The sequence below is a fragment of the Balaenoptera acutorostrata genome, chromosome 1 (genome assembly GCF_949987535.1).
Source record: "Balaenoptera acutorostrata chromosome 1, mBalAcu1.1, whole genome shotgun sequence".
Classification (NCBI taxonomy): Eukaryota; Metazoa; Chordata; class Mammalia; order Artiodactyla; family Balaenopteridae; genus Balaenoptera; species Balaenoptera acutorostrata.
In genome coordinates, this window is record NC_080064.1 from 45,796,588 (window position 1) to 45,822,903 (window position 26,316).

The 26,316-nt window shown below is 38.0% G+C and overlaps 2 protein-coding genes across 6 annotated transcripts in view; one reads left to right on the top strand and one right to left on the bottom strand.

Moving 5' to 3' along the window:
• Positions 1-25: 25 nt before the first annotated feature.
• TMEM59 (transmembrane protein 59) lies at positions 26-25,479 on the bottom strand. 4 transcript variants are annotated; one of them, XM_007164413.2, is made up of 9 exons: positions 25,134-25,479; positions 21,147-21,179; positions 20,023-20,128; positions 18,499-18,593; positions 15,738-15,890; positions 14,061-14,142; positions 13,097-13,181; positions 9,987-10,095; positions 26-664 (listed from the first exon to the last, which is right to left on the bottom strand). In XM_007164413.2, exons 1-9 carry the CDS (start codon positions 25,323-25,325, stop codon positions 509-511), a joined length of 1,011 nt encoding a protein of 336 aa, XP_007164475.2. In that variant the 5' UTR covers positions 25,326-25,479; the 3' UTR covers positions 26-508. The 4 variants fall into 4 exon arrangements, with proteins under 4 accessions (XP_007164475.2, XP_028018975.2, XP_007164477.2 ...); XM_028163174.2 differs by having other exon boundaries at positions 13,097-13,178; positions 25,134-25,478; XM_007164415.2 differs by lacking the exon at positions 21,147-21,179 and having other exon boundaries at positions 13,097-13,178; positions 25,134-25,477.
• A 195-nt stretch (positions 25,480-25,674) lies between these two features.
• TCEANC2 (transcription elongation factor A N-terminal and central domain containing 2) overlaps positions 25,675-26,316 on the top strand; it is a 37,563-nt gene continuing 36,921 nt past the window's right edge. The window contains exon 1 of one of the 2 annotated variants that reach the window (XM_007164412.2): positions 25,675-25,853. The gene's annotated coding sequence lies outside the window, so the exon portion shown is untranslated. Of the gene's footprint in view, positions 25,899-26,316 lie in introns of both variants that reach the window. The other variant, XM_007164410.2, reaches the window with a different exon arrangement.

Sequence of the window (26,316 nt, forward strand, 5' to 3'; positions counted from 1 at the left end):
TATTAACTCAAATTTCAGCACATAATTATTCAAATAAAATTTTAATGATTTCAGTTCAATACAACTGAAAATGTAGTGTATTAAAGGGCATTTTCTACTAAATTTCAAATTACAGGTTGTGGGCCATTGCTGAGCAGGAGTGTCATATCCTACTGAGTATTCAACTTATTAACTAAGGTGATTGACATGGTAGGAGGTGGGGAAGAACAATGATCAGCTCACAGAATTTGGCTAAGAAAGGAAACAAACAAAAACAATGCAAATAATAATTAAAATAGCACAGATATTAGTAAAATAAAAATACAATCCCAAATATCCATCTCTTAAATTACTAGAAAAAAATTACAGGTAAAGTTACAGCAAATACAGTCGTCACAGATTTGGGTAACTTTATTTGCATTTAATAGTGATTTTTAAGTCCTATAGCCAATGAAACCATTTTAAAAAGCACTATGAGGAATGGAAATTTAGATGTCTATACACTTTTCTTAAAAAAAAAAAAAAAAGCTTAAATTTCTGAATGAGCAAGATTCACTTTTGCAGGTAGAGGCCCTGCTTCTTCATAATCTTCACCTTTAGATCTGACAACCACAAGAGAAGAAGCTGGATATCTGTTTAGCTTTTGTTCATTCATGAATTCCAAGTCACCATAGATACTCAGCTTCTGCAAAAAACAATCAATGAACATTAGCAATTTGGATAATTAGGAACCTCTCCAAGTAAGTCTTCAAATAGCAATTTAATCTGTGGTTATTTGGTAAAAAAAAAAAATTTCTATAAACATCCTCAAAAATGCTTTTACTCAAAGTGTTAACAGATACGTGATTCCGTTCCCAGTGGATGGCCAAAGAAAACTTTTCCACATGTACTGACTTAAAATACTTAGAAGTTAACAACTTAGCATCAAGAAAAATTGCTCAGGTTTAAATGGAGTATAAGTGTGGTCATACAAGAGCATGGATTCTGGATGTTTGATGCCTTAAGTGATCAATTCCTTTAAGATCTTAGCTCTCCAACCAAGTGGTCAAATGATTTGGGGTAAGTTTCTCTGCTACTAAATGTTCTAAATTAACATATATGGAAAATGGTATGTACTATTTTAAAAGGCTGTGAGTAGAACAAAGAATGTACATGAAATACTTTAACATTGATAGAAAGGTCTTCAGAAACATATAAAAGCTCAAATTATTACTAACATATCCAAGAAGATAGATACTAAAACGAAAGAATGAAAGCATAACACAGAATCAGTGCAAATGTCATAAAACTCACTGAAGTATAATGGAAATGTCTAATATCTTTTGAGAGTAGGTCTATTTAGATATAGGTCTATCTCCTGAAGGAAAAAAAAGAAAATGAAAAGTTTTTACTAACAAATGGGATAAATTTTGTTGTTAATGCATATGGCAATAAATCTCTGATTCTGTAAGTTAAAAACTGAAGTGCTGACATTATTGACAGGGCAACTGACTATATTAAAAAGACAGACCCACACAGAAGTACCTGATGTTGGAAAGGTGCTTTTAGAAGATGCTGAATAAAGAGCACCTTCAAAAGTTTAAGTATCTACAATACCAATACATGCTACAACATGGATGAACCTTGAAAACATTATGCTAAGTGAAAGAGGCCAGTCACAAGAGACCACACATATTGTTCGTCTATGGCTGGTGAAGATGCTTGGGAAGAAATGGGGAGTAACTACTAGTATGAGTTTCCTTTTTGGGGTGATAAAAATGTTCTAAAAGTGATTGTCATGACGGCTGCTTACTTGAAGGCATTTCAGATGTGGTCTGCTGTCTACTGTTTCAAGGCAACAACTATCCTGCACCAAGGAGGTGGCCCAGTACCTGACACTTTTCCAGTAAGAGAATATTTTCAACACAAATTCAGTGGTTGATGGACTGGACATGGATCTGATACACTAAGGCCTCCTTAAAACCCAAATTAACATGTGATAATTTGCTCTGGGGCACAATGAAAGAAAAACTTTCACAACTCTAACATTTAAAAACCTTGAAACAGCGACCAGGAACTGTTTAAATGATTTCAAACATCTATATGGAAGAAGCTATCTAGAAGATCAGGGAGAAAGAGTAAAATTCGTGCAGAGAAATGGATGGGAGCATATGGATAACCTCTAACCAGTATGTTTAGTGATTCTGTGGCTACTCTGTATTCTCAAATTACTAATCAAATACAAGGGTACAATAGAGGTATTTTCAAAAGTGTTACCTTGGGAAGTTTATTGCCCAAGTACCCTTTATGAAAAAAATTACTTAAGGAGGTCCAGCAAAAGTAAAGAGGAAATCAAGAAAGAAAATAACATACAAGAAACAGTAGCAACTGAGATGACTTAGAAAATGGGAAGAAAGCCAGAACAAAAACAAAAATGGGATCCATAAAACAGATATATGGAAGATTCTCCTGGGAACATTTTTAAGTAATTCAGGTTTATATTTGCCAGTGTTCTAATAGAACCAGTGTTCTACTCTGAATATTTATATAATCATAATATTGTAAATGCTGCCTAGTAGATTTTAATTTTTCAGATCAACGTAGGAAAGTATACATACAGAAGAATGAGTATATTTTATTGTCAAGGATCATAATAATTAATGAAAATTGACACAGTATGAAAAGGGAGAAGGAAAGGCAGTAATGAGGAATCAACAGAAATTTGTAAAGCACTCACTAAAAGTATACAAAATAATAATATACATTATAAAAACCAGCAACTGGGGGCTTCCCTGGTGGCTCAGTGGTTAAGAATCCACCTGCCAATGCAGGGGACATGGGTTCAAGCCCTGGTCCAGGAAGATCCCACATGCCGCAGAGCAACTAAGCCCGTGCGCCACAACTACTGGGCCTGCGCTCTAGAGCCTGCAAGTCACAACTACTGAGCCCACGTGCCAAAACTACTGAAGCCCGTGCACCTAGAGCCTGTGCTCTGCAACAAGAGAAGCCACCCCAATGAGAAGCCCGCGCACCGCAACGAAGAGTAGCCCCCGCTCACCTCAACTAGAGAAAGCCCGCGCACAGCAATGAAGACCCAACGCAGACAAAAAATAAATAAATAAAATAAATAAATTTATATTAAAAAGAAACAAAAAAAACCCCCCAGCAACTGAAGAGATGGAAGTGAGAGACAGTATAAGGGAACTAAACTCATCCTTTAGTAGGAGGACATCAGATAATGTCTAAAATTGATAAAACAAAAAATAGAAGATAAAATTGTAAAATGGCAACTGCTTGGAAAAATTTTTAAAAACTATTGACTGGTTTATCTGAGAAGTGAGGAAGAGGAAGTCAATTTTATGTCACATGTATTACTTCTAAAAGTTAAAAATAAACTCAATTAGTATGTATTTGGGCTTTAGGCCTGCCTTTGCCACTAACCAGTTATGCAATCTTAGATAAGTTACATAAATCTTTTCTAAAACTCATTTTCTTAACAAAATTTAGATTAAAAAGCTATGGCATGGGCTTCCCTGGTGGCGCAGTGGTTGAGAATCTGCCTGCCAATGCAGGGGACACGGGTTCAAGCCCTGGTCTGGGAAGATCCCACATGCCGCAGAGCAACTAGGCCCGTGAGCCACAACTACTGAGCCTGCGCGTCTGGAGCCTGTGCTCCGCAACAAGAGAGGCCGCGATAGTGAGAGGCCCGCACACCGCGATGAAGAGTGGCCCCGGCTTGCTGCAACTAGAGAAAGCCCTCACACAGAAACAAAGACCCAACACAGCCAAAAATAAATTAATTAATAAAAAGCTATGGCATTTACATCGTTTTCTGATTGTCTCTCTTGAGACTTAAAGATTTTAAACAGCAAGATTCTTAGTCTTTTTTTTTTTTAGACAAATAATGTTTACTATAGTTTAAGACATGTTTCACCCTACTTTTTTTTTTAAATTAATTAAATTAATTAATTTATTTCTGGCTGCGTTGGGTCTTCGTTGCTGTGTGTGGGCTTTAACTAGTTGCGGCGAGCGGGGGCTACTCTTCGTTTCGGTGCACGGGCTTCTCATTGTCGTGGCTTCTCTTGTTGCGGAGCACGGGCTCTAGGCACGCGGGCTTCAGTAGCTGTGGCTCGTGGGCTTTAGAGTGCAGGCTCAGCAGTTGTGGTGCTCGGGCTTAGCTGCTCCACAGCATGTGGGATCTTCCCTGACTAGGGATCGAACCTGTGTCCCCTGCACTGGCAGGCAGATTCTTAACCGCTGCGCCATGAGGGAAGCCCTCACCCTACTTCTTGAGTCGTGGCAGCCTTTAACATTTAACTTTGTTCCACCTTCATGTTATTCTTCATTGTACCTCTAATCTCTTGAACAGGGCCTAGCACATAGTATGTTATCCGTAAGTGTCCGTGATTTACTAACATGAATGTTATTTGAAGTCTTCTAAAACCTTTCTTAACTAACCATTTGAAATCAGATGATCATGGTCTTGACAAATAAGAAAAAAGAATGCAAACAGATAATGAGATAACACTGAGGCAGCAGTTATATTATTATTTGTTGCTTTGGCAATTTTCTGAGGCTGCCTGGTCTCTAGAAAGGAATATCCAATATTGCTAAACCTTGTTTTTATAAGTCAGGTCTGACCTGCCTGGCAAGGACCACTGTGAATGACAACTCTTTATTATCTTAAATAGACAGCTCAACAAGAGAAAAGCATTATTTCATGAAGTTTCAAAAAAACGACATCATAAATATGAAAGAACAGGGAAAAACAGTGGAGAAAAAAGGATCAAAATCTTTGTAAGTCACTCAAAATGATACTGCTTTAAGATCAACAAATGCCAACTCTTTCTGGCATTACTATCAAATGGTATATGATTAGTACCTACTATATACAAAACAGGCTAAGGATAAATTATTTCAGAACTTTCCTAAATAAAAAAAATAAAGCTGCTCATAAGTTTCCAAGACCACATTCCTGGCCCTTATTATTAGCACCATTTTAAGCTTTATTTGTAGTGACTGAAAAGGAAGCTTTTTATATTTCATGTTTGAGCTCAAGATACCAGGTCCATACTGAAGAGAAACATTCTCTCAGCAGGTTTATGATTTCCTATAAACACATAGGATTATATATATAAATAATATAACAAAATATAAATAACATTGCTCATTGCTTGTATTACTTAAAATGGAGTCTCATGTTACTATGGAGAGAGGTCAGAAGTAACTTATGTTCCAATAATAAAATCAATGAAAAGGTTTTATGAAAGTAAAGTTTAAAATAGGTGGCTTTTGATTAAGAAAATCTGAATAACTTTCCTAATGCTAAATTCTCAGCTACTTTTACAATAAATAAAGGAGAAAATACCAGGGAAGAAGTATTTACACTGCAATATTTTAAAATAAGAAACATTAATATTGAAATAGTTTATACAGCTTGTTTTTTCTCCTTTTTGTTTTGGCTGCGCTGTGAGGCATGCAGGATCTTAGTTCCTCTACGAGGGACTGACCCAACACCCCCTGCAATGGAAGCACGGACTCTTAACCACTGGATGGCCAGGGAAGTCCCAGTTTATAGTTTTTTTTTTTTAATATACTTTATTTATTTATTTATTTATTTTTGGCTGTGTTGGGTCTTTCTTGCTGTGCACAGGCTTTCTCTGGTTGCAGTGAGCGGGGGCTACTCTTGGTTGTGGTGCACAGCCTTCTCACTGTGGTGGCTTCTCCTGTTGCGGAGCATGGGCTCTAGGCACGCGGGCTCAGTAGTTGTGGCTCACGGGCTCAGTAGCTGTAGTTGTGGCTCGCGGGCTCAGTAGTTGTGGCTCGCGGGCTCTAGAGCGCAGGCTCAGCAGTTGTGGAGCGCGGGCTTAGCTGATCCACGGCTTGTGGGATCTTCCCGGACCAGGGCTTGAACCCACGTCCCCTGCATTGGCAGGCGGACTCTTAACCACTGCGCCACCAGGGAAGTCCTATACAGTTTTTAATTGTGAAAACAAATCCACTAAAATGGCAATATGAAATAGTTCTGGATGAGTGATTTTTTTTCCTGCTTCTTTATATATAACTTTATAAATTCTATACCAAGTAGATAGAATTTTTATAATTAAAAATAGTTGAAAAAACATTATTACTTAGCTAAAGTGTGGTTTCAGATACAAAGTAAAGCCTAAAAGCAGTGAATTCAAATGAGTGTTTTCGCTATATTTTTCTAGAAAATGTATCTTAGGAAAACATAGGCTCTTTGAGGGTGTCACCATACTTTTGATTGTTAAGGACAGGAAGAAGATTTCTAGAGAGGGGAAAGAAAGTGACACCCATATGCAGATATCAGGAGGGAATGTAATAGCTGCCAACAGGACTCCCCGTATGGTTCTGATGCTTTAGGCTTTATGATCCAGGGGCCTGGGCATATGTGGGAACAACGAGGCGTCCTACAAACAACTTAAAAATAAGGGGAAAGAACTTCTCACAGAATTAAAGCTATACAATCAAGACAAAATTTATCACAGCAGAGACAACATCTAAAAGGAAGAAAAAGATCAAGAGTAATCTGAAAGGGAGGGACAGATCCCCAGGTCTGTAAGATGTAACCAAAACCACAATGTGAAGCACTGTTATGTCTAAACAACACCAGAAGAGGAGGTCAATTCCATAAGTCAAGTAAGGAGATAAGAGAGGAAAAACTATGAAATGTCCATCTAAGAACTGTTTCAGTAAGAGAGTTTGAGCATCCTGGCTCAAAAACATGAAACATGTGGTCCCAGTGGTGTTCAACTTCCTAGTGTCAAAAGAGGTTACACAGAAGATGAGCTCCTGATACAAGTAACATAATCAACTTCCCTAGTGATGATTCCAGGTTAACTAAAAAAAATTAAGGGTACTGGCTTTGGAGTCAGACGACCTGGGTTTAAATTCTGGTTCTACCACTTACTAGTTATGTGACACTGGGGTAATAATACGTTCTCTCTTTCAGTTTTCGTATCTGGAAAAGAGGATAATAATAGCAGCCATCTCACAGAGTTACTGAAAGGACTAAATGAGCTAATTCATATAAAATGCTTAGAACGGTGTCTAGGAGAAAGTGCTCAACATTAGTCAGTAGTCCTGGGAACCAGAAGCCAGGTAGTGGTGATTTTATCAAGGTAAATTCCACCTGAGGCCAGTAATTCAATCCTTCCAGGAAATAACCACACCAATCTCTACGTGTATCTTTCTTTTACAAGGGGCATCCTAGAAGTAAAGAGAAGGAATTGTGCTTATTGGAAGGAATAAAGTACCACAGTGTCCATAAAGATTTACTACTCTGGGTTTGTAGCTTTGTTGCCATGAGGATTTAGAGTGCATGGGGCAGTTCAAAAGCAAGTAATAGGCAAAGGCAATCCTATGTAAGATGTGTAATTTTAACTTTATCAGGAACAATAAAATGATTAAAATATGGATATCAGAACTAAACAAGAACACAAATAGGTAATTAGCAAGAGGATGTTCAGATCATATCATAAACAGATGAGTTCTACAGAAATTTACCCATTGTCTAACACTTCCACAATTCAAGGTTCTTCCCAATCCTGTCTAACTTTATTCATTTGGTTTCATTTCCTAATTTAAGTTCTTTTAATCAAGTCAGCTGCTTACAGTCCTTCCCTGATAGTAGCTTATTCTTGTCTGTACCTGGGAATATTGTCCACCCTCCTGTCTCTGCTAATCCATACCATTCTTCAAATTTCCCTCCTTTCTTCTTTTCTCTCTTTTTCTATTGCATTCTGGAGGCATATGAGAACTAAAGTTTATTTCAGTTGGATCTGATGTCAATAGAATTTATTATCTTATGTTTAGTTATATAATTTTCCTTCCTTGAAAGCTAAGTTGAATCATCAAATTAGACTTTTTTTTTTAGAGCTCAAAAGTCATTGTTTTTATTTATTTCTATTTATTTATTTATTTATTTAAACATCTTTATTGGAGTATAACTGCTTTACAATGGTGTGTTAGTTTCTGCTTTATAACAAGGTGAATCAGCTATACACATACATATATCCCCATATCTCCTCCCTCTTGCGTCTCCCTCCCACCCTCCCTATCCCACCTCTCTAGGTGATCACAAAGCACTGAGGTGATCTCCCTGCGCTATGCGGCTGCTTCCCACTAGCTAGCTATTTTATATTTGGTAGTATATATAAGTCCATGCCACTCTCTCACTTCGTTCCAGCTTACCCTTCCCCCTTCCCATGTCCTCAAGTCCGTTCTCTACGTCTGCGTCTTTATTCCTGTCCTGCACCTAGGTTCTTCATAACCATTTTCTTTTTTTTTTTGATTTCACATGTATGTGTTAACATACGGTATTTGTTTTTCTCTTTCTGACTTACTTCACTCTGTATGACAGACTCTAGGTCCATCCACCTCACTACAAATCACTCAATTTTGTTTCTTTTTATGGCTGAGTAATATTCCATTGTATATATGTGCCACATCTTCTTTATCCATTCATCTGTCAATGGACACTTAGATTGCTTCCATGTCCTGGTTATTGTAAATAGAGCTGCAGTGAACATTGTGGTACATGACTCTTTCTGAATTATGGTTTTCTCAGGGTATATGCGCAGCAGTGGGATTGCTGGGTCATATGGTAGTTCTATTTTTAGTTTTTTAAGGAACCTCCATATTGTTCTCCATAGTGGCTGTATCAATTTACATTCCCACCAACAGTGCAAGAGGGCTCCCTTTTCTCCACACCCTCTCCAGAATTTATTGTTTGTAGATTTTTGGATGATGGCCATTCTGACTGGTGTGAGGTGATACCTCATTGTAGTTTTGATGCATTTCTCTAATGATTAGTGATATTGAGCGTTCTTTCATGTGTTTGTTGGCCATCTGTATGTCTTCTTTGGAGAAATGTCTGTTTAGGTCTTCTGCCCATTTTTGGATTGGGTTGTTTGTTTTTTTGATATTGAGCTGCATGAGCTGCTTGTAAATTTTGGAGATTAATCCTTTGTCAGTTGCTTCATTTGCAAATATTTTCTCCCATTCTGAGGGTTATCTTTTTGTCTTGTTTATGGTTTCCTTTGCTGTGCAAAAGCTTTTAAGTTTCATTAGGTCCCATTTGTTTATTTTTGTTTTTATTTCCATTCCTCTAGGAGGTGGGTCAAAAAGGATCTTGCTGTGATTTATGTCATAGAGTCTTCTATGTTTTCCTCTAAGAGTTGACAGTGTCTGGCCTTACATTTAGGTCTTTAATCCATTTTGAGTTTATTTTTGTGTATGGTGTTAGGGAGTGCTCTAATTTCATTGTTTTACATGTAGCTGTCCAGTTTTCCCAGTACCACCTATTGAAGAGGCTGTCTTTTCTCCATTGTATATTCTTGCCTCCTTTATCAAAAATAAGGTGACCATATGTGCTTGGGTTTATCTCTGGGCTTTCTATCCTGGTCCACTGATCTATATTTCTGTTTTTGTGCCAGTACCATACTGAAATTAGACCTTTTTTCTGAAACAAAAATCCTTTACCTTAACAGTATGTTTCTTGAGCCAGTTAAATTTTAATTACCAAGAAAGTCAAGACAGTTTTCCATCTCTTTCAGGGTATACCAGAACACATTACTCAAAATCAAAAGCTCTAGCCTTGCTGCTTCTAAAGCAGCAATTATTCCTTAACATTTGTGGCAATGTTAAATTTAAAATTTTAAGTAGTTCTACAAGTCTTGTTTCTTATATATCACCTTAGAAACTGATGTCAATGGGTTTTTTTCAGTCTCAAAGATCTAGGGAGAAGAGAGACACTGTACTCAAACCAGCCGGCATACACTGGTCATTATGGTAGTTAGCATCACAGAAAATTGGTAAGTGATTCTTGTGCTGCGAACCTGTAATTCTCATGTGTGCCAACCCCGGTGTGTGATTAAAACCACCAAATCTTCTCTCCTTCTATTAGTAGAAAGGTTTTGCGTTTCTAGCTAAACCAATAAGGCATTAAAAAAAGTAAATCATATGGCTCAGTCTTCAAAAGGCCTAAGAGTTGGAATTAAATTTACCTCAGAGGGAACATACTGCTCCACAGCTGTAGCAACAGTTGCACAACAAATCCAGAGCAATACCATCACGGAGAGGACAAGAGTCATGGTTAAAATCCAGCCGGAGTTACTGGGGGAAAAAAAAAAATCAACAATTAGTTATGTTAAAACTGCATAATATAAAAAATAGGAGGCTCTTAACAATTACAGGCAATCAACCTTGTGTACTTACTTAATAATATAATTAAAACTTTATGTGTACTACCTTTAAAACTATTTTAAAAAACATACTTATAGAAGAAAATATTACAATAGCTATTATATTAGGGTGATATGATGTCCTTTCCTCCATTACTCAAGTTTCTATAACATGGCTACGTTACTTTTATAAATTAAAAAATCAGACATACTGGCTTTCTACTAAATATATGAAATTAAAGCAAATTACTGTTAAGGGTATTTTTTAATTACTAAATGAGATAAGGCAAATCAAAGTGTCCTATAAACTGTACAGTGCTACACAAATGTCATATATTATTTTGCAAGGTATTAAGATAATACTTGCTTTAAGAAAACCCATATTCCGAAGAATTAAGGTACATAATAGGTAAATTATGAAATGATCATTTGTTTTATAAATGGATTCACAACAGGCTTCCAGAAGTTAGCTTCTCTACTACATTTCAAATATTTAACTTAGCACAATTTACTTGAATTTCAACTTACAAGAGCATATTTATTATGAAGCATTCTGTATCCATTAGCACATATCTTAAAAAGATATAGTTATATTTTTCTTATGATTAAAATATCTTAGGGTAGAGGCCAGTTACAAGAATCAGCAACTGGAGTTTTTTCCATAAGTGACCTATTGTTTACTAAACTATAGATTAAGATTTAAAGAACAAGTGAAGCTATTTTTAAAATGTTAGATTTAAAAGAATAACATAAAACATGACAAAATGTTAAAAGGCAATAAGGCATCAATAAGATGCTAGGTAATGCAGTATTAAGGATAAACTGTAGGGAATTCCCTGGCAGTCCAGTGGTTAGGACTCAGTGCTCTCATTGCCGGGTCCCCAGGTTCAATCCTTGGTTGGGGAACTAAGATCCGGCAAGCCGCGTGTCGCGGCCAAAAAAAAAAAAGAATAAACTGTAACTTAAGATTAGATAATTACTTAGGTTTCATAAAACTTACTAAACTGCAACAAAAATCCAAAATACTGAGAGAGAGAGAAAAATTGCCTTTTTTTCTGTACAAGGTCAAAAGCAAGTTTAGCAATGAAAGGAAGGGAAAATTTAAATTCTCATTTCCTTATCCAGTCTTTAAAGAGTTTATTCAGTAAAAAGTATTAATTTTTAGGTTCTAATATAACCCTACTGATATCTGATAAAACCTCTTAAGAAACTATTTCTACTCTAAGAAATTACAGGAAGCATGTAGTGTGGACTACTGAAGTGTTACACTTGAGACAGAACAGTCCACTAGAGTATATACACACTTGTTCACCTCTCTACTCAAGTGCTTGGTCTGGTACCTGACACAGAGTAGATAATTATCACCAAGTGCTATGGCCTACTGTCTCTTTCTCTCTCTCTTTTTTTTTTGGCGAGGGGTGGGGAGTGGCTGCAGGGAGAAGGCTCATATCAGAACTCCTTGGAGGAGTAGAAGCATGCATACTTTGATAAAACCCTTCTCACCCTCAGAAGGCCTGATATTCCTTCCCAGGAGGGCACAAGGTACCAATTACCCTCGCCTGTCCACTTTCTCTTGCCACCCTTAAGAATCCTTGGCATGGGGGCTTCCCTGGTGGCGCAGTGGTTGAGAGTCTGCCTGCTGATGCAGGAGACACGGGTTCGAGCCCTGGTCTGGGAGGATCCCACATGCCGCGGAGCGGCTGGGCCCGTGAGCCACGGCTGCTGAGCCTGCGCTTCTGGAGCCTGTGCCCCGCGACGGGAGGGGCCGCGATAGTGAAAGGCCCGCGCACCGCGATGAAGAGCGGTCCCCGCACCGCGATGAAGAGTGGCCCCCACTTGCCGCAACTGGAGAAAGCCCTCGCACGAACCAAAGACCCAGCACAGCCAAAAATAAATAAATAAAATAAAATAAAAAAACAAAAACAAAAACAAAAATGGAGTATTCTGAATGATCTTTATAAAAAAATAAAAAAAAAAAAAAAAAAAGAATCCTTGGCATGGGTACTTCCCTGGTCGTTGTGGTTAAGAATCCGCGTTCCAATGCAGGGGACGTGGGGTCAATCCCTGGTCAGGGAACTAAGATCCCACATGCTGAGGGGCAACTAAGCCTTCGTGCTCTAGAGCCCGTGTGCCACAACTAGAGAGAAGCCCACACCGCAACTAAGACCCGACACAGTCAAATAAATAATTAAATTAAAAAAAAAAAGAATCCTTGGCATGGAGATGACACTCAGTATAGAACACAAAGCCCTCCTTTATCTATAGCCCTTATCTACCTCCCGTAGCCTCCTGTGTGGCCATATAGATAAAAACAAAAATCCAACCCCCAAACCATTCAGACACACAGTCATCCCTTGGTATCCCCAGGGCACTGGTTCCAAGACTGCTGCCCCCTCCCATACCAAAATCTGAGGGTGCTCAATTCCCTTATATAAAGTGGTGTAGTACTTGCATATAACCTATGCATATCTTCCTGTACACTTTAAATCATCTCTAGATTGCTTATAATATCTAATAAAATGTAAATGCTATGTAAATACCATTGACCCTTGAACAACATGGATTTGAACTGTGTGGGTCTACTCATATGTGAATTTTTTTCAATAAATATTAAATTAAAGCTTAACTGAGATGTCTGAAGAAGCACATATCGTAACATAAATCAAAGACTCCCAATAAGAACAAGGATGCTTTTGTGCTGTGAAAAAAACTACCCCCTTGGGTTTGATTAAAGTAGTATGAGAATTACCTTTTAAACAAACTAAAATATCCAAAAGTACAACTTTGGATTTGGTAGGGAAAAGGGAAAAGGTAAAAAAAAGTTTTCTACTTTTGAGCAGCTAATATAACTCTAAAATAATAAAAAGGACTGCACCTCTCTGATACAAGCCAGATTTTATCTCCTATATGCATAAGTGAAGATGAATACATACAGAGAGAGACATCTTAAAAAACCATCACGTTCTCCATCTTCAAGATAGTTCCTATGTGCTTGTGAACTTCTCATTTGCAGATCTGCTGAAATAATAAGGTACAAGTTTATGATATTCTATTTTCCAAAAGCTAGTCTCAAATGACTGCTTCTAGATATATACACTGTACAGATATCCAGCTGCTTTTGTAAATGTAATCTGACATATTTTATAATGAATGCCAAGTTCCTCTGGCACATTAAAAACCAACTGGATATTATACAACATTATGAATTTCCTATTTTACTTTCAAATTCTTATTGACATTGATGCTTTCTGTTTAATTATATTTCTGAATGTAATAATAGAATTTGGTTTGTTCAAGTCTAAAGTTAAAGATGGCCTTGTGTTATGTGCTGTCATTATCCACCCACCAAAATAATTAAAAAGTTAATAAAATCAGTATCTAAAATAAGGTATGAGCTAGCACATTTTAAAAGGTAAGCCGTTTTAGCCTGATGTTTTCTATTCCTATAAGTTTAAATTCTCTTCTAGCATAGAAATAAAAATAGAATAAAAACATATTTTCAGGGTAGTTTCACTATTTGGTTAGTTTGTTGGGAGATACCAGAATCTCTCATTAGTTCATACTCAAAACACCCTTCAAAGCAAACTAAATGTTTTTAGAATAGTGATTCTGAAGTGTGGTCCCCAGACCAGCAGCAACAGAATCCTGGGATTTGTGAGAAATGCAAATTCTCATGTCCTATCCCAGATCTAGTAAACTGGAAACTTTGGAGGTGGGGCTCAGAAATTGCTATAACAAACTCTACAGATCCAATGCATATTAAGGTTTGAGAACCACAGTTTTAAAAATTATTTATTCACCTTCCATTAGTGTAAAAACAATCATACAACCAATTCTACCACCACCAGATTGGACTGTTAATGTTTTTAATCCCAAGCTACTTAAAATAAAACTTACAGGACATTTTGCTTAGCGACGGTTCTTTCAAATTTGTAGGCTCCTGCTCCAACTGTGGTGCATACTGGATTTCTGGCTTAGACTAAAATGATAATGAAAGCAATTAAGTCATTTGTACTTCTTCTTAAGCTTTTCTCAGTAGGAAGTTCTATAACATATCATCTCTACAAACATTCAAATTGAGAAAAAGTAACAGAAGTATGGTATAAAAAATAAAACATGTTAACCACAATATATTTTAATTGCACTTGCTAAACATTAGATCCAGTGCCTTGCAAAGAAACAGACTTCTAGCATCATCAAGAATTTAGTCAGTTTAATTTCCTGACAACATAAAAAAAAAAAAGAGGGACAAATTACAACATAGTACATTAAGTATCATACCATGCAAAACTGAGTTCTAATTCTGGTTGATCAGGAATAATTTAGCAGACTGCCAAATTTTCTGGTTAAACACATATTATCTCTATTCTTTCTCATCTGAAACATTCCATTCTTCCCTAAGTATGAGTAATTCATAAATTATAGCTCAGTTCTCCATACTTTACATCTTCCATGTAGCACTGATTCTCTGGAGTGGTGTTTTCTCCATCATAGCCACACTTAAGTTGACATAAAGAGAGAAACAGAGCTAATCTCACTTCTAATCAGGAATGAAGGAGGACTCCGCTCTGAGAGTCAACTTAAGCTTTAACTTAAGTAGCTTTCAGACACAGAACTTATTCATGAACTTAAAGAGAGAAAACTCCTTCTGTGTTTTACATATTACCAAATTAAGTACAGGGGACCCAAGACTCAGGACGATGCTAAAAATCACAGACTAGCCTTATAGTAAGCCACTCAATTGGCAATAATAATTAAAAGGTTTACTTTAATTATTACCTGAGAGAAAGCATCACAACATAATTTGTTGGCTGGTAAGTTTGAGGAATTTAACAACCAAATTAAAAGGAAGACAGCATGGTAGGGTGGTATATGAGCCTTGGAGCTAAAGTAACCCAGGTTTGAAGCCTAATTCTGTTACTTACTGGCAGCGTGACCTTAAATAAGTTAGACTCACAGTTTACTCATCAATAAAATAGTGATAATACAACCTCATGAAGTTGTTTGAAGATTTGAGATAATATATGTAAATGCCTAGTACACATGACCCTTCAAAGACAGCAGCTATTATTATCATATCACATGGTAAATAATGAGGTAGGAGAAAAGTTACCTCTCTAGAAGGCAATATGCTTCTTCAACAAGCTCTCTTATAAGAGTTATGAGAAAAAGCACTATTAACAACTAAAAATTATGTTCTATTGCTTTTCCCTAATATCCATATGTGATATAAATACACACCATTATTTATATTCAAACTACATTAATTTTTCTTATGTCTCATATCTAGAGGTTTCATTTTTATCAATTTAACCACTCTAAAATTTAGCAGATTCAGAGTTCTTGTAAGATAAGGAACAACAGGCTTTAAATAGGTTTCCAATGGGCAGAGGGAAGGGTAAGTCACATTGGGTCCTGATGACCAATGTTTTAATGTAGGTTAGTAAATAATTATTATTTGATGATAAATATTTGTAAGGGACTAAGTACATGGCTCTATACTAAGACATTCATTTAAGACATATACGTTACTATTGTCGGTATTTAAATGAATCTATGAAGCACAGTCATCACCTGGAATATAACTATTTTTCCATCATCAGCTTGAAGATAAAAAGTCCACGAAGACGTTATGAAGCTCTGTGCAGAGTCCATCATATCACTCCAGAATGACCTTACCAGAGTTAGAGGGAAGAGTAGATGCATTTTTGGCATCAGGGACATGAGCTTAAAAAAAAAATTAAATCATGAGAAATATATTATTTTTTATATATGTACATTCAAGAGAGCAACATAATCAAATCCTTATTGGGACAGAGTATATAAACCATTAAGTGATTCTACCATAGTCATCAGCATTAGAGTAAACTCTTCATTACCTATGCAAATTAACTATGAGAAGCTTAAAATCCCAGGATCCTTTAATTTGTGACCAAACACACTTATAAGCTACCTGTCACCTCTATCAAAATAACAGGCTTTTGAATTAGGTCCAAAAATGTGGAGAATCTTAAGATTTGATTAAATAAGGATTAGCTAGTCCTCAAGAGGTAGAAGGGGAAGGGACAAATCATACTATTCTCATCTTTAATGCTTTCATGTAAAATAAACCATGCTATAATGAACACCAATGGAAAAAAGGGAAAAATCAATCAAAAGAATATATGCATCATAAAATGTGAGGTATCTGATAACAGGGAGAGTGAGGGAAGTATTTATGGGCTGACTATATACAGTAAGCTACTGATGAGATTTTTACATTAATTGGTATCACCTCCCCTCCAATTCTGACTTCTTGACTTATTTAGCAGCAGTGGGCCCCTCTAGAGCACAAGTGTGGGATACAACTTGCTGAACTCTAGGAATAGCTTTGGTTCTGCTATCTTCCAAAAGAGAGGCAGTATGGGGTATTAAGAGAGAAGATTTTTTAGAGTCAGAAGATCTGTATTCATGATCCAATTTTCCCACTTAATAGCTGTGAAATCATTCATTGATTAGTTCACTAAACAAGCATTCGTTAAGATTATAAATTTTAAGATTTTTAAACCATGTGTGTTTATTTATCACTGTATATCTGTGTTTAATCTGTATAGGACAGAGATGAAACACAGGGTGATACATGTGTAAGGGAAAAGGCACATAACCCAAACTAGGGTGAGAGGTGGTTAAGAAGGCTTCGCAAAGGACATGACACCTGCCCTGAGTCAAGAGGATTCACTGAGCAGATGGGGAGTAGAAGGGACAGAGGCAAGAAATAATGTCATATTACAAACATTAAGAACTGTTCAGTACGTACATAATTAAGAGAAAAGGAAATAAAAATGGGTCTTAAATATTAGAAATTATGTTTAAAGTTACTCATAAGAGAAACACAAATTAAAACTGTAATAAAAGTTGTACGTTGCCAAGGACTGGGAGGAGGAGGAAAGGAGAGTGACTGCTAATGGGTATGAGATTTCTTTTTTTGATGAAAATGTTCTGGAATTAGGTAGTAATGATGGTTGCACAGTTTGTGAATATACTAAAAACTACTGTACCGAATACTTTAGAATTTTATAGAATGAATTATATGTCAATTTTTAAATCTGATACAAATTCCATGGAGGGCAGTTTTGCTCTATTTCTCAAAATTAAAAATGCATATACCTCTTAACTCAGCAATTCTACTCCTGTGATTTTATTCTATAGATATAAATGTGAAAAATATGCAACATCATTTATAAATTTAAAAAATTAGAAACAACCTACATGTCCACAAATAAGGGACTGCTTAAATAAATGATACATCCATACAATGAAACATGTATGCAGTGAAAAAAAATGAGTAGACATTCTTTATTTATTACTTATATTTTAGAAAAGAAAGAATACATGTATTCTTGTATATATATAAATTACCTCTGCATTGGTAACCCTGGCTACATTAATGGAGCAAAATGGAGTGGCTAAGAGATACAGAAGTAGGAGACTTTTCATTATACAGCTGATCCTTGAACAATGCAGGGGTTAGGGGTGCCAAAATCTGTGCATATACACAAATTATTGTTGGCTCCCCATATCCGCGATTCTGCATCTGAGAAATTCAACCAACTGCAGATCATGTAGTGCAGTAGTACTATGGGTCAACTGTATACTTTTTTTTTTTAACCTTTTGAGTTTTGTACCACGTGGCTGTACTTCCTATGCCAGAGTTAATAAAATTAAAAAACTTTTCCCAGCATGTTTGGATAGAGTATGAGGGGTGGGGAATTATAAGAGATGATATAGAAGAGGTAATCAGGAGCCAGGCTGTGATAAGTGGTTTGGACTTAAACCTGTATGTAATGGGGAGCTACTGAAGTATGTAAGATAGGAGAATGACATGACGAGACTTCCATTTAGAAAATAAATATCTGGACACAGAAAATAAATATCTGGACACAGACTAAAGGATGGACTAGAGGGGGCTGAAGTGGGAAAATAGATTGGAAGTTAATTTAGTAATACAGATGAGAAATAATGATGATTTGAGTTAAGGCAATGGCAGATGGGATGAAAAAAAGGAACTCTCAATTTTTCTGAGCCTCAGTTTTTTCATATGCAAAATGGGGATAATATTGTCACTGGACCGAGAAAAAAACCAAAATGAGATTATAGGTGTGAACATACCTCTTAACAGTAGAGCATTATACAAAAGTAATTAAATCAATTGACTTTTCTATTTGCAAACATATCATTTGTTTGCTGAAGACTAATTATAAAATACAACACTAAAATAGGATCATGTGGGCAATATACATTTCAATACAAAGTGCCATCTAAGCAGTCATTTCTGAAAGGCAGAATTGTTTCGTACTTGTTCTTGCCTCAATTCAGCGAATGGCAGCTGATTCTGGCAACCAAGGTGACAAGCATATTGCTCATCAGATTGGGAATATGCTTCTGTACATGCTGGAAGAGAAAAACAGTCAAATTACAAGAAAAAAAGAGAAGGAGAGAAAGAAAAGGGAGAGAACATTGGCATCTTATAAAGAAATTTTATAAAACTCCATATCTTCTGCCTCCCACAAGTCAGATCTTCCAGGTATAAATCTATTAATTACATACTCAGGCTCTGGCTACATGATGACATTCATATGAGGTGATCCTCATAGCTAAGGTTTGCATAGTGGAAAAAACACTGAACTGGCATCCTGAAATTCTGGCTTCACCACTTGTTGGCTGTGTACGTGACCTAGGTGGAGCTGTTTAACCTCTCTATTGATTTCTGTATGTCTAAAACTGAACTACCACCACCTATTTCATGGGGTTGAACAAAATAATATACTGTAGTAATTTACACAAATATATGATATTACTGTTAGGAACTGAATCACTTAGTTGAGAAGCAAGGGTATTCACATGGCAAGAAAAAATAAAACAAAGCAATCAGTCTAACATCCTAAATTCTGAGAAAACTGAACTTAGAAAATGTTCCACAGCAGGATTCTAAAGTTGGAATGAGTCTCTACCATATATACTCTTCATTTAGTTCACTAGAGCCATTTCTTTCCTGTGATATAACACTTTACCACTATAACAATTTTATTTTTCTTTCCACCCAGTCATGCATTTGTAATATACTTCCCAAAGGTGCTAGATAATAAACTGAACCGCATTATGCACATATAAAGATGGCCATTTAGGAGACTAAGCCATAAAAAAAGTTTATGATATCACAGAGGCTAAATGTGAGTACTGGCATAGTGATAGGGAGAAAGGTACCTCCTGCTACACTGAATAAACAGTGTAAGGTAATGAATGGAGAAAATTCCATTACAGTTCTTTAAAAAGCTAAATGTCAATTTTGTCCTGATTACAGGTTTATTTTATTAAACACATCACTTTTGGTAAAAGGTAAGAATAGTGGTTTAAGAGACGACAAAAACTCTGGTTACTTCTTTTATTGGCATGACCCACAAAGAATACACTATTAAATACTGAGTCAAAGGCCTGATTCAGTAAAAAACTTGGAGCTAAGTCAACTAGCCTATGAATGAAAGGCTTAGGAAAATTATACCATCCATTGAAAAGGTAGTGATGAATTATAAGAAGGGTAATTACTATTGCATTTGTCTAAACCAAATGCTTACTTAAACAAAGGTGTCCTATCCACAGCATAAAATAAACATTGTCTCAATAAATAGATGAAATTTAAAGCCCATGAAATTTCTAGCAGTAGCTACTAAAAAGTTTAACTTCATAATAATTTAAGTATGCTGGATGAATAGTTTAAACAGTATGCCTGTCATTTTCTGAGGAAAACACATAAAAAGCATAACACAACTCAAAGAAAACACCAATGTTATATACTGCTGATGTCATTAGCATAGCATCTTACCAGATTCACATTCCAATTTGGTCCGATTTAAATCAATTCCATCATCCACAAATTGACAAATTGAAAACAGCCTGCAACCTCTCTGACATGCGTACAACTCCTCTTCCTAGGGAGTTCAAGAACAGGGAGGATTACCAAAAACTAGCATTTTTCCTTCAGGGGGAAAAAAGGTCAAAAAGAAAGCAAAGTTAATAGGGTTTATTATAATTGTCCAACAAAAGATTTATGACTGAAAGAAAAATGATAGGAGCCAGGTAATACCAAGACCTTAGCCATACAAATAAGTTTTAGTTTCTTATTTTAACAGTGACATCCAAAATAAATAAATAAACTAACGAATAAATAAATAATAAAAGTGATATCCAAGAAACAAACCTAGTGGGTAAAAACATCACCCTTTTCCCATATTCCATAGTCATATTTTGGGGGGAAAAGTTGAAAATAAAAATAACAGTGACATAATCAGAACTTTAATAGAGGTAGAAATGAGCAAACAAGTACTTTAGGGACCAATGGTGTACTTCTGCCACATAAATATTTATATGAATCATCAGGCTTATCAGGAAAAGTATCACGACTAGCTTCACGTGGCAAATAGTGCCATAAAGGCCCCCACAAAGTGAGGTATACATCTAAAAAAATGCTTAAATGAAAGAATTTTTTTAAACTTGGTTTACCTGAACTGAGAACACAAACAAGGCCAACATGTGACATATGGGAAAGGCCACTGGAGTCAGCCAGACTTGGAATAAAACCTTTTAGGTCAGTGTGTACAAGTTACTTTACATATCTAAATCTCAAAAAGGAAATAAAAGCTATAAATTATCTCCAAACCCCTCAATAATGCTGGAAGACAGCTATTCCTAGTGCAGTGCCCGGGACACTGAAGGTGCTCAATAAATGGTAGTAGTGTTAATCATAATAATTGGTTTTAAAAATAGAAAACAACAGTTATAAGCATCATTGCATATGTGTGAGAGCTCAAGATAGGAAAGACTCTTCATCGCTGGAAAATGTGAACTGCTTAATAAGACTAATGACAACGTTTTCAACAGGCTTTTCTTTGGTTAAATGTATAGTATTTGAAACAAACCAGTACATGTGGGGGAGCCCCCTCAACTTACTGTGTAGTTCACTGTGTACAAACTGGCAGGCACCTAATAAGGAAGGAAACAGCATGTGCATATACCAGTTAGCAACCAACGGAATACAAAGGTATGCATTTCTTTCCAGCAGGATTAGTAAAATTTATGTAGCAGCAACAATTCATTAAGAGGAGATGGCTGCAGTCTAATATTAAACAAGCTTTATTACACAACTTTGAAGGTAGTGCATTTTTGGACTTCAGTTCTAGCTGCATTTATTGTTACGGTGAAATTGAAAGAGTTAGCAATTAAAATAAATTTCATACCTGAGTAGCTTTTGCAGGCTTTGTAAAACAGTGGAAGAATTCTCTTACGTCTTTGGAGCACCACATATTTCCTTATATTGCATAGGGGAAGCATGAGCTCATTAGTATGAGCTATACTGCATACCATTTCATTTTCAGATATGTTTTCATTTGTTAAACCAATCCAATAAGCCCTCCAGTACCATTTTCAGAAGAGACTGTAGCATGGTGAAAGAGCCTAGGTTCAGGAATTAGCCCTGGTTAGAAGCTCAGCCTCACCACTTATTCTGTACAACCTTGGGCAAGGGACTTAATCTCTCTCAGCCTCAACTCCTTAGTTGTAAAACAGTGACAATATTCATATGCCAATCTTGAAATATGAGGATTTTATTTTATACTTTATTATTTTATTTATATATTATCTTATATCTACATAATTAACATTATGCTATACTAACTAATAAGTAGACATAACATTAATAATATATTTCATGAGCACCCATAATGTGCCAGGCATGGTGCTAACACTTAATGTATCATAGGATACCTGGCACAGAGCAGGCACTCAATTGATAGCTATTAAAAATCATAACCTTATTCCAAGTAAGTGTTTCATGTTCTAGATAATATTTCATGCCCTATGTATCCAAAGTGACTGGCAAGCTTATATAAAATAGACCTTCCCTAATTTAGAGCACAAGGAAATGGTGCTCCCCACCAAACTGAATACCAGCTAAATAATTAGAAGGAAACTTAATGAATCCTCCTTAAAGAAGGAACCCTACTATCTATAGATTTTACATGCATTTTCTTTTCCTGAGCTAAGTCAGGCTAATTATTCTCCCTCTTATTCAGTATTACTAATATACTGTATGTACCAAATTGGTTTTATGACACTGGGCAAAGGAAATAACTATCTATTGCCATGTGTTAGGCACTGTGCTAAGAGTGCCATGTATACTATCTTTAATCCTCACACTTGCTCTGCAAGGTGTGAGGTGTTTTTTTTTGTTTTTTTTTTATAGTTGACAAAATGAAGTCATGATAAGTTAAGTAATCAGCAAGGACGCACAGATAGTAAAAGTGAAGCTGGGGGGCTTCCCTAGTGGCGCAGTGGTTAGAGTCCGCCTGCCAATGCAGGGGACATGGGTTTGAGCCCTGGTCCGGGAAGATCCCACATGCCGCGGAGCAACTAAGCCCGTGCGCCACAACTGCTGAGCCTGCCCTCTAGAGCCCACGAGCCACAGCTAGTGAGCCCTTGTGCCACAACTACGGAAGCCTGCACGCCTAGACCCCGTGCTCCGCAACAAGAGAAGCCACCGCAATGAGAAGCCCGCGCACTGTAAGGAAGTGTGGCCCCTGCTAGCCGCCAACTGGAGAAGGCCCACGTGCAGCAACAAAGACCCAACTCAGCCAAAAATCAATCAATCAATCAATCAATCAATTTACTAAAAAAAAAAAATGAAGCTGGGAATGGAACCCAGGTTTGTATGGTTCCAGAGCCCACACTCTGTTAAAAAATGACCAAGCTAGCTCTATAATTATCTTTGTTATTAACATGACTTATGTCTCCTGCATTTGGACCCAGACAAGTTAAGCAATTATACTTTTGAGGAAAGTTAAAGGGTAAAATATAATAATTTTAAGTACCTACTTACAAACAAGTAAAGTATCCTACTTTCTTGAAACAAATAATTAATTCTGAAAAAGAGTCATTAAAATGAGAGCTCTATCTGCCAGTCACAAATACCAGACCAAGAGAGGCTACAGGACCTTGTAAATTCACCTAATTTCTTATAACACACACTGCTTTTTCCTGAACTGTAAAGCACAATAATTTGAAGGAGGACTGACAGACATCAGTGAAATAAGTAAATTAAATATTTGTCATAATACAACTTTATTAACAGAAGGCACCATAATACAGCCACTTTTAGGACTGAATTCCTATTACTCCACTACTTCTTGGCTATGTGACCTTGGGCAAGTCACTGAACCTTTCAGAGCCTCGATTCCCTCAACTGTAAAACCCAACTTTGCAGGGTGAGAATTGGGGATAATGGAGGTAAATCTCCCATCATACTGGCTAACAGAGAGCAGACAGTTAATAAATTTTAAGGCCAGGACACACAGGGAGCCAGATGATTTAGAGTTCCTGGGGAGAACAGCTTTACTGAATAAGTAAAAAACACTTAGATATCACATCAATTGTTAGAAACTAGTGGATATTATAAAAATACCTAGAGGTTTCAGAAATGTTTATCCTTTTGAATTGTTTATTCTCGTAGCATATGTATTCAAAAAACTACAAATTTGCTAGGAAAATCTCAGAAAAAAAAACCAAAACAACCAACACATCCAAACACTAGAAAGATACAAAATAAGTCTCTGCCCAATTCCAGGCCAAAGCAATATTAGTTTCCTCATACAATCCTCTTACTTATGAGAGGTTTATAAGAAGAGAAAAAAATAATGTATCCAGGAGCAGTACACATGGATTTGAAAGTCTGGAAGTCAGAATTCCTCATTTCTCTCTCTTGACTGCTATATTTGTCTCTGACTGAAAATTTGATAATCCCCTCTCCCACACTTTTTCTTGAAAATTGATAATCCTCAAGCAATGTAAAATCCAGCAGTAAACAAACATACGGGCAGTGATAGCATTTAGAACTTCAGAATTTCAAAAGCCTGAAAGCACTTGCCAATAAGGAACATCCTAAACCTGTCACTTTGTAGTTTGAGAGAGCAAAGAGGGCTAGCCACACAGTTAAGCATACAGCATAGGGAAGATGAAGGAAAAGCAAGGGCAAAAAGACCAGCAAAAGCTCTCATAAGGAAAGGCGGGGGAGGAAGGATGATATACCCAAATTATATATTTGGAAGGGTGGGGGAGTCACCACGCAATTTAGGATGTTGAGTCAACAGTTCTTCTAGAAGCTGCAAAACAACTCGATTAGCGGAATGGAATTAAAGGAAAGGCAGCACCTGAGGGCGGACAAGGAGGGGAGGAGGGGTCACTGTCTGTAAATTGTGATCCCCCTACGAAGGGCAGTCTCATTTCTTTCCCACTCCACTTATTCCCTCTGTCTTCTGCTGCACTGAATGGTAAGTTCTCTGAATGCAGCAACCTAACTGCTTTTTCTCTAAGCCATTCCAGTCCCAGTGTGAGCGCCTTGTACAGTTACTCAACACAGGCGGAAAGCCCTTCCTGAGCGTCTCCCAACTCCTTGATGTATTTCATACTATGGTGGAATTGTCTACTTGTTTCACTCCAGGAACAGACTGCAGGCTCCCAGCCCAGAGAGGCGCTCAGGGAACAGGGGTTAAGAGTTAACATTTTCTGGGCTGGCGTATCTGCAACTGCCCCCCTCCCCCCAGCCGTCCCTGGAAGGTGAGGACCCCGCATTAATCATCTAGATACTCCTCCCCCTCCGAGTGTTCGTCTCCCCTGCTGCCCCGCAAGGCCCCAGAGAAAGGGGTTGTGTCTTGCTTATTTTTGTGTCCCCAGCCTATTACAGGGTAGGTGCGGCACAAATTTCCGGTAATTATAGCAGAACCGCGGTGCGGGTAAGATTAGGGAAGAAAACAGGAGCCACACAGATGGGAGACAGCGGTTGAAGGGTGGATTCAACAGTCAGGCTCCCAGAGCCGACAGAGGTGCGGGAGAGCGGAAAGATGGGAGACCACGGAAGGGTTGTAGCCCGGTTTGGACGGGCCCTACCTTGGGGTAGGTGTGCAAGGGGTAGGTCAACTGACAGGCCCGGTGACAAGACGCCGTATCACCCAAGACCGAGTCAAAAGCTTCAGCCGAAGCGGTCCCCGAGCCTCCGGTCAGGGCCATAGTCAGCAGCAGCAGCAGCGGCGAGAGCCCCAGTTGGGCCCTGACCGAGAGGGTCCCCTTCGGCGCCGCCATTTTGTTTGCCTCTGTCACAGCACCTCAGCTTGTTGCTGTTTTCTTTTCAGGTTTCCTCCTCCTTCCGGGACCAGCCCCTTCCCAGTCCCGCGGGCCGCTGCTTCCGCCTCTGCCGTCCTCTCAGCTCCGCCCCGACCCGCCCGAAACTGCCGCCTCTCGCCCCACCTCTAGGTCTACGAACTTCTAGGTTCGCGAGAGGAAGTGGGTCCAAATATCGCGAGTACTAGAGCGAAGCGACACCTTAGCTTCGCGAGGCACGCTGGGGCATGTAGTTCTCCGTAGGCGGGAGGCGCACGGTGGGTTGGGAAAGTTGGTCTCGGAGAACTACAGCCGTCCTAGGTGCGCCCGAGCCCGCCCCTTCGCGGTGTATTCTGGGGAATGTGGTTTGGTTCACACCCACCCTCTCCACCCCGCTGACGGGCGTCGGTGATCTCCCGGCTGGCTGAGCCACAAACGAGAAATTGTAGCCGTGGAAGGAAGCGTCGGTTTAGTTCTGACCCCCAAGGTCTAGGCTTGGGCCCTCGGAGGGTGCGTTCTGGAGAGGCCCAGCTGCTGGCAGGGCTGCTTTTCCTGGTGGGTCTCACATGACATCGTTGTTAGGCTTCCCCTTCCTGGGCTCCTGAGTGCTGAGGGCAGAGGAAGGTGGTGGTTCCCTTTGCTCTGGGATCAGAGCAGGACAGTCGTGGTTAGGGTCCTTTGACCACGGAGTAGTTCCTGGAGATGACTGGTTGCTGTGAGGACCCTGCTGAGATCTGGAGGAGGTTGTTGGTTATTGGTTACTAGGGGAACCCTTGGGGTTGTGGCTATGGTGTGGTAATTAAGACAGCTTCATAGAACCCGGGGTAACTCTAACCCTGCCACAACCCAACCTAAGTTGGAAGAGGCTTTAGAAGTCACGAGGTTCAACGCCTGGCCCAGTATTGGAAGCCCCTCTACAGTGTGCACTTCTGAAAGCTAGGCACCTCCTAATTCAGGAAGTAGACCCATCATT

Excerpts from the sequence above, each read along its gene's own strand:
- TMEM59 (XM_007164413.2), bottom strand. The coding sequence starts at position 25,325 with ATGGCGGCGCCGAAGGGGACCCTCTCGGTCAGGGCCCAACTGGGGCTC. Across the intron at positions 21,180-25,133 it reads CCTTGCACACCTACCCCAAG|GTGCCTGCCAGTTTGTACAC; the intron begins GTAGGGCCCGTC and ends CTTCCTTATTAG. Across the intron at positions 14,143-15,737 it reads GAAAAATAGTTATATTCCAG|TCTAAGCCAGAAATCCAGTA; the intron begins GTGATGACTGTG and ends TTATCATTTTAG.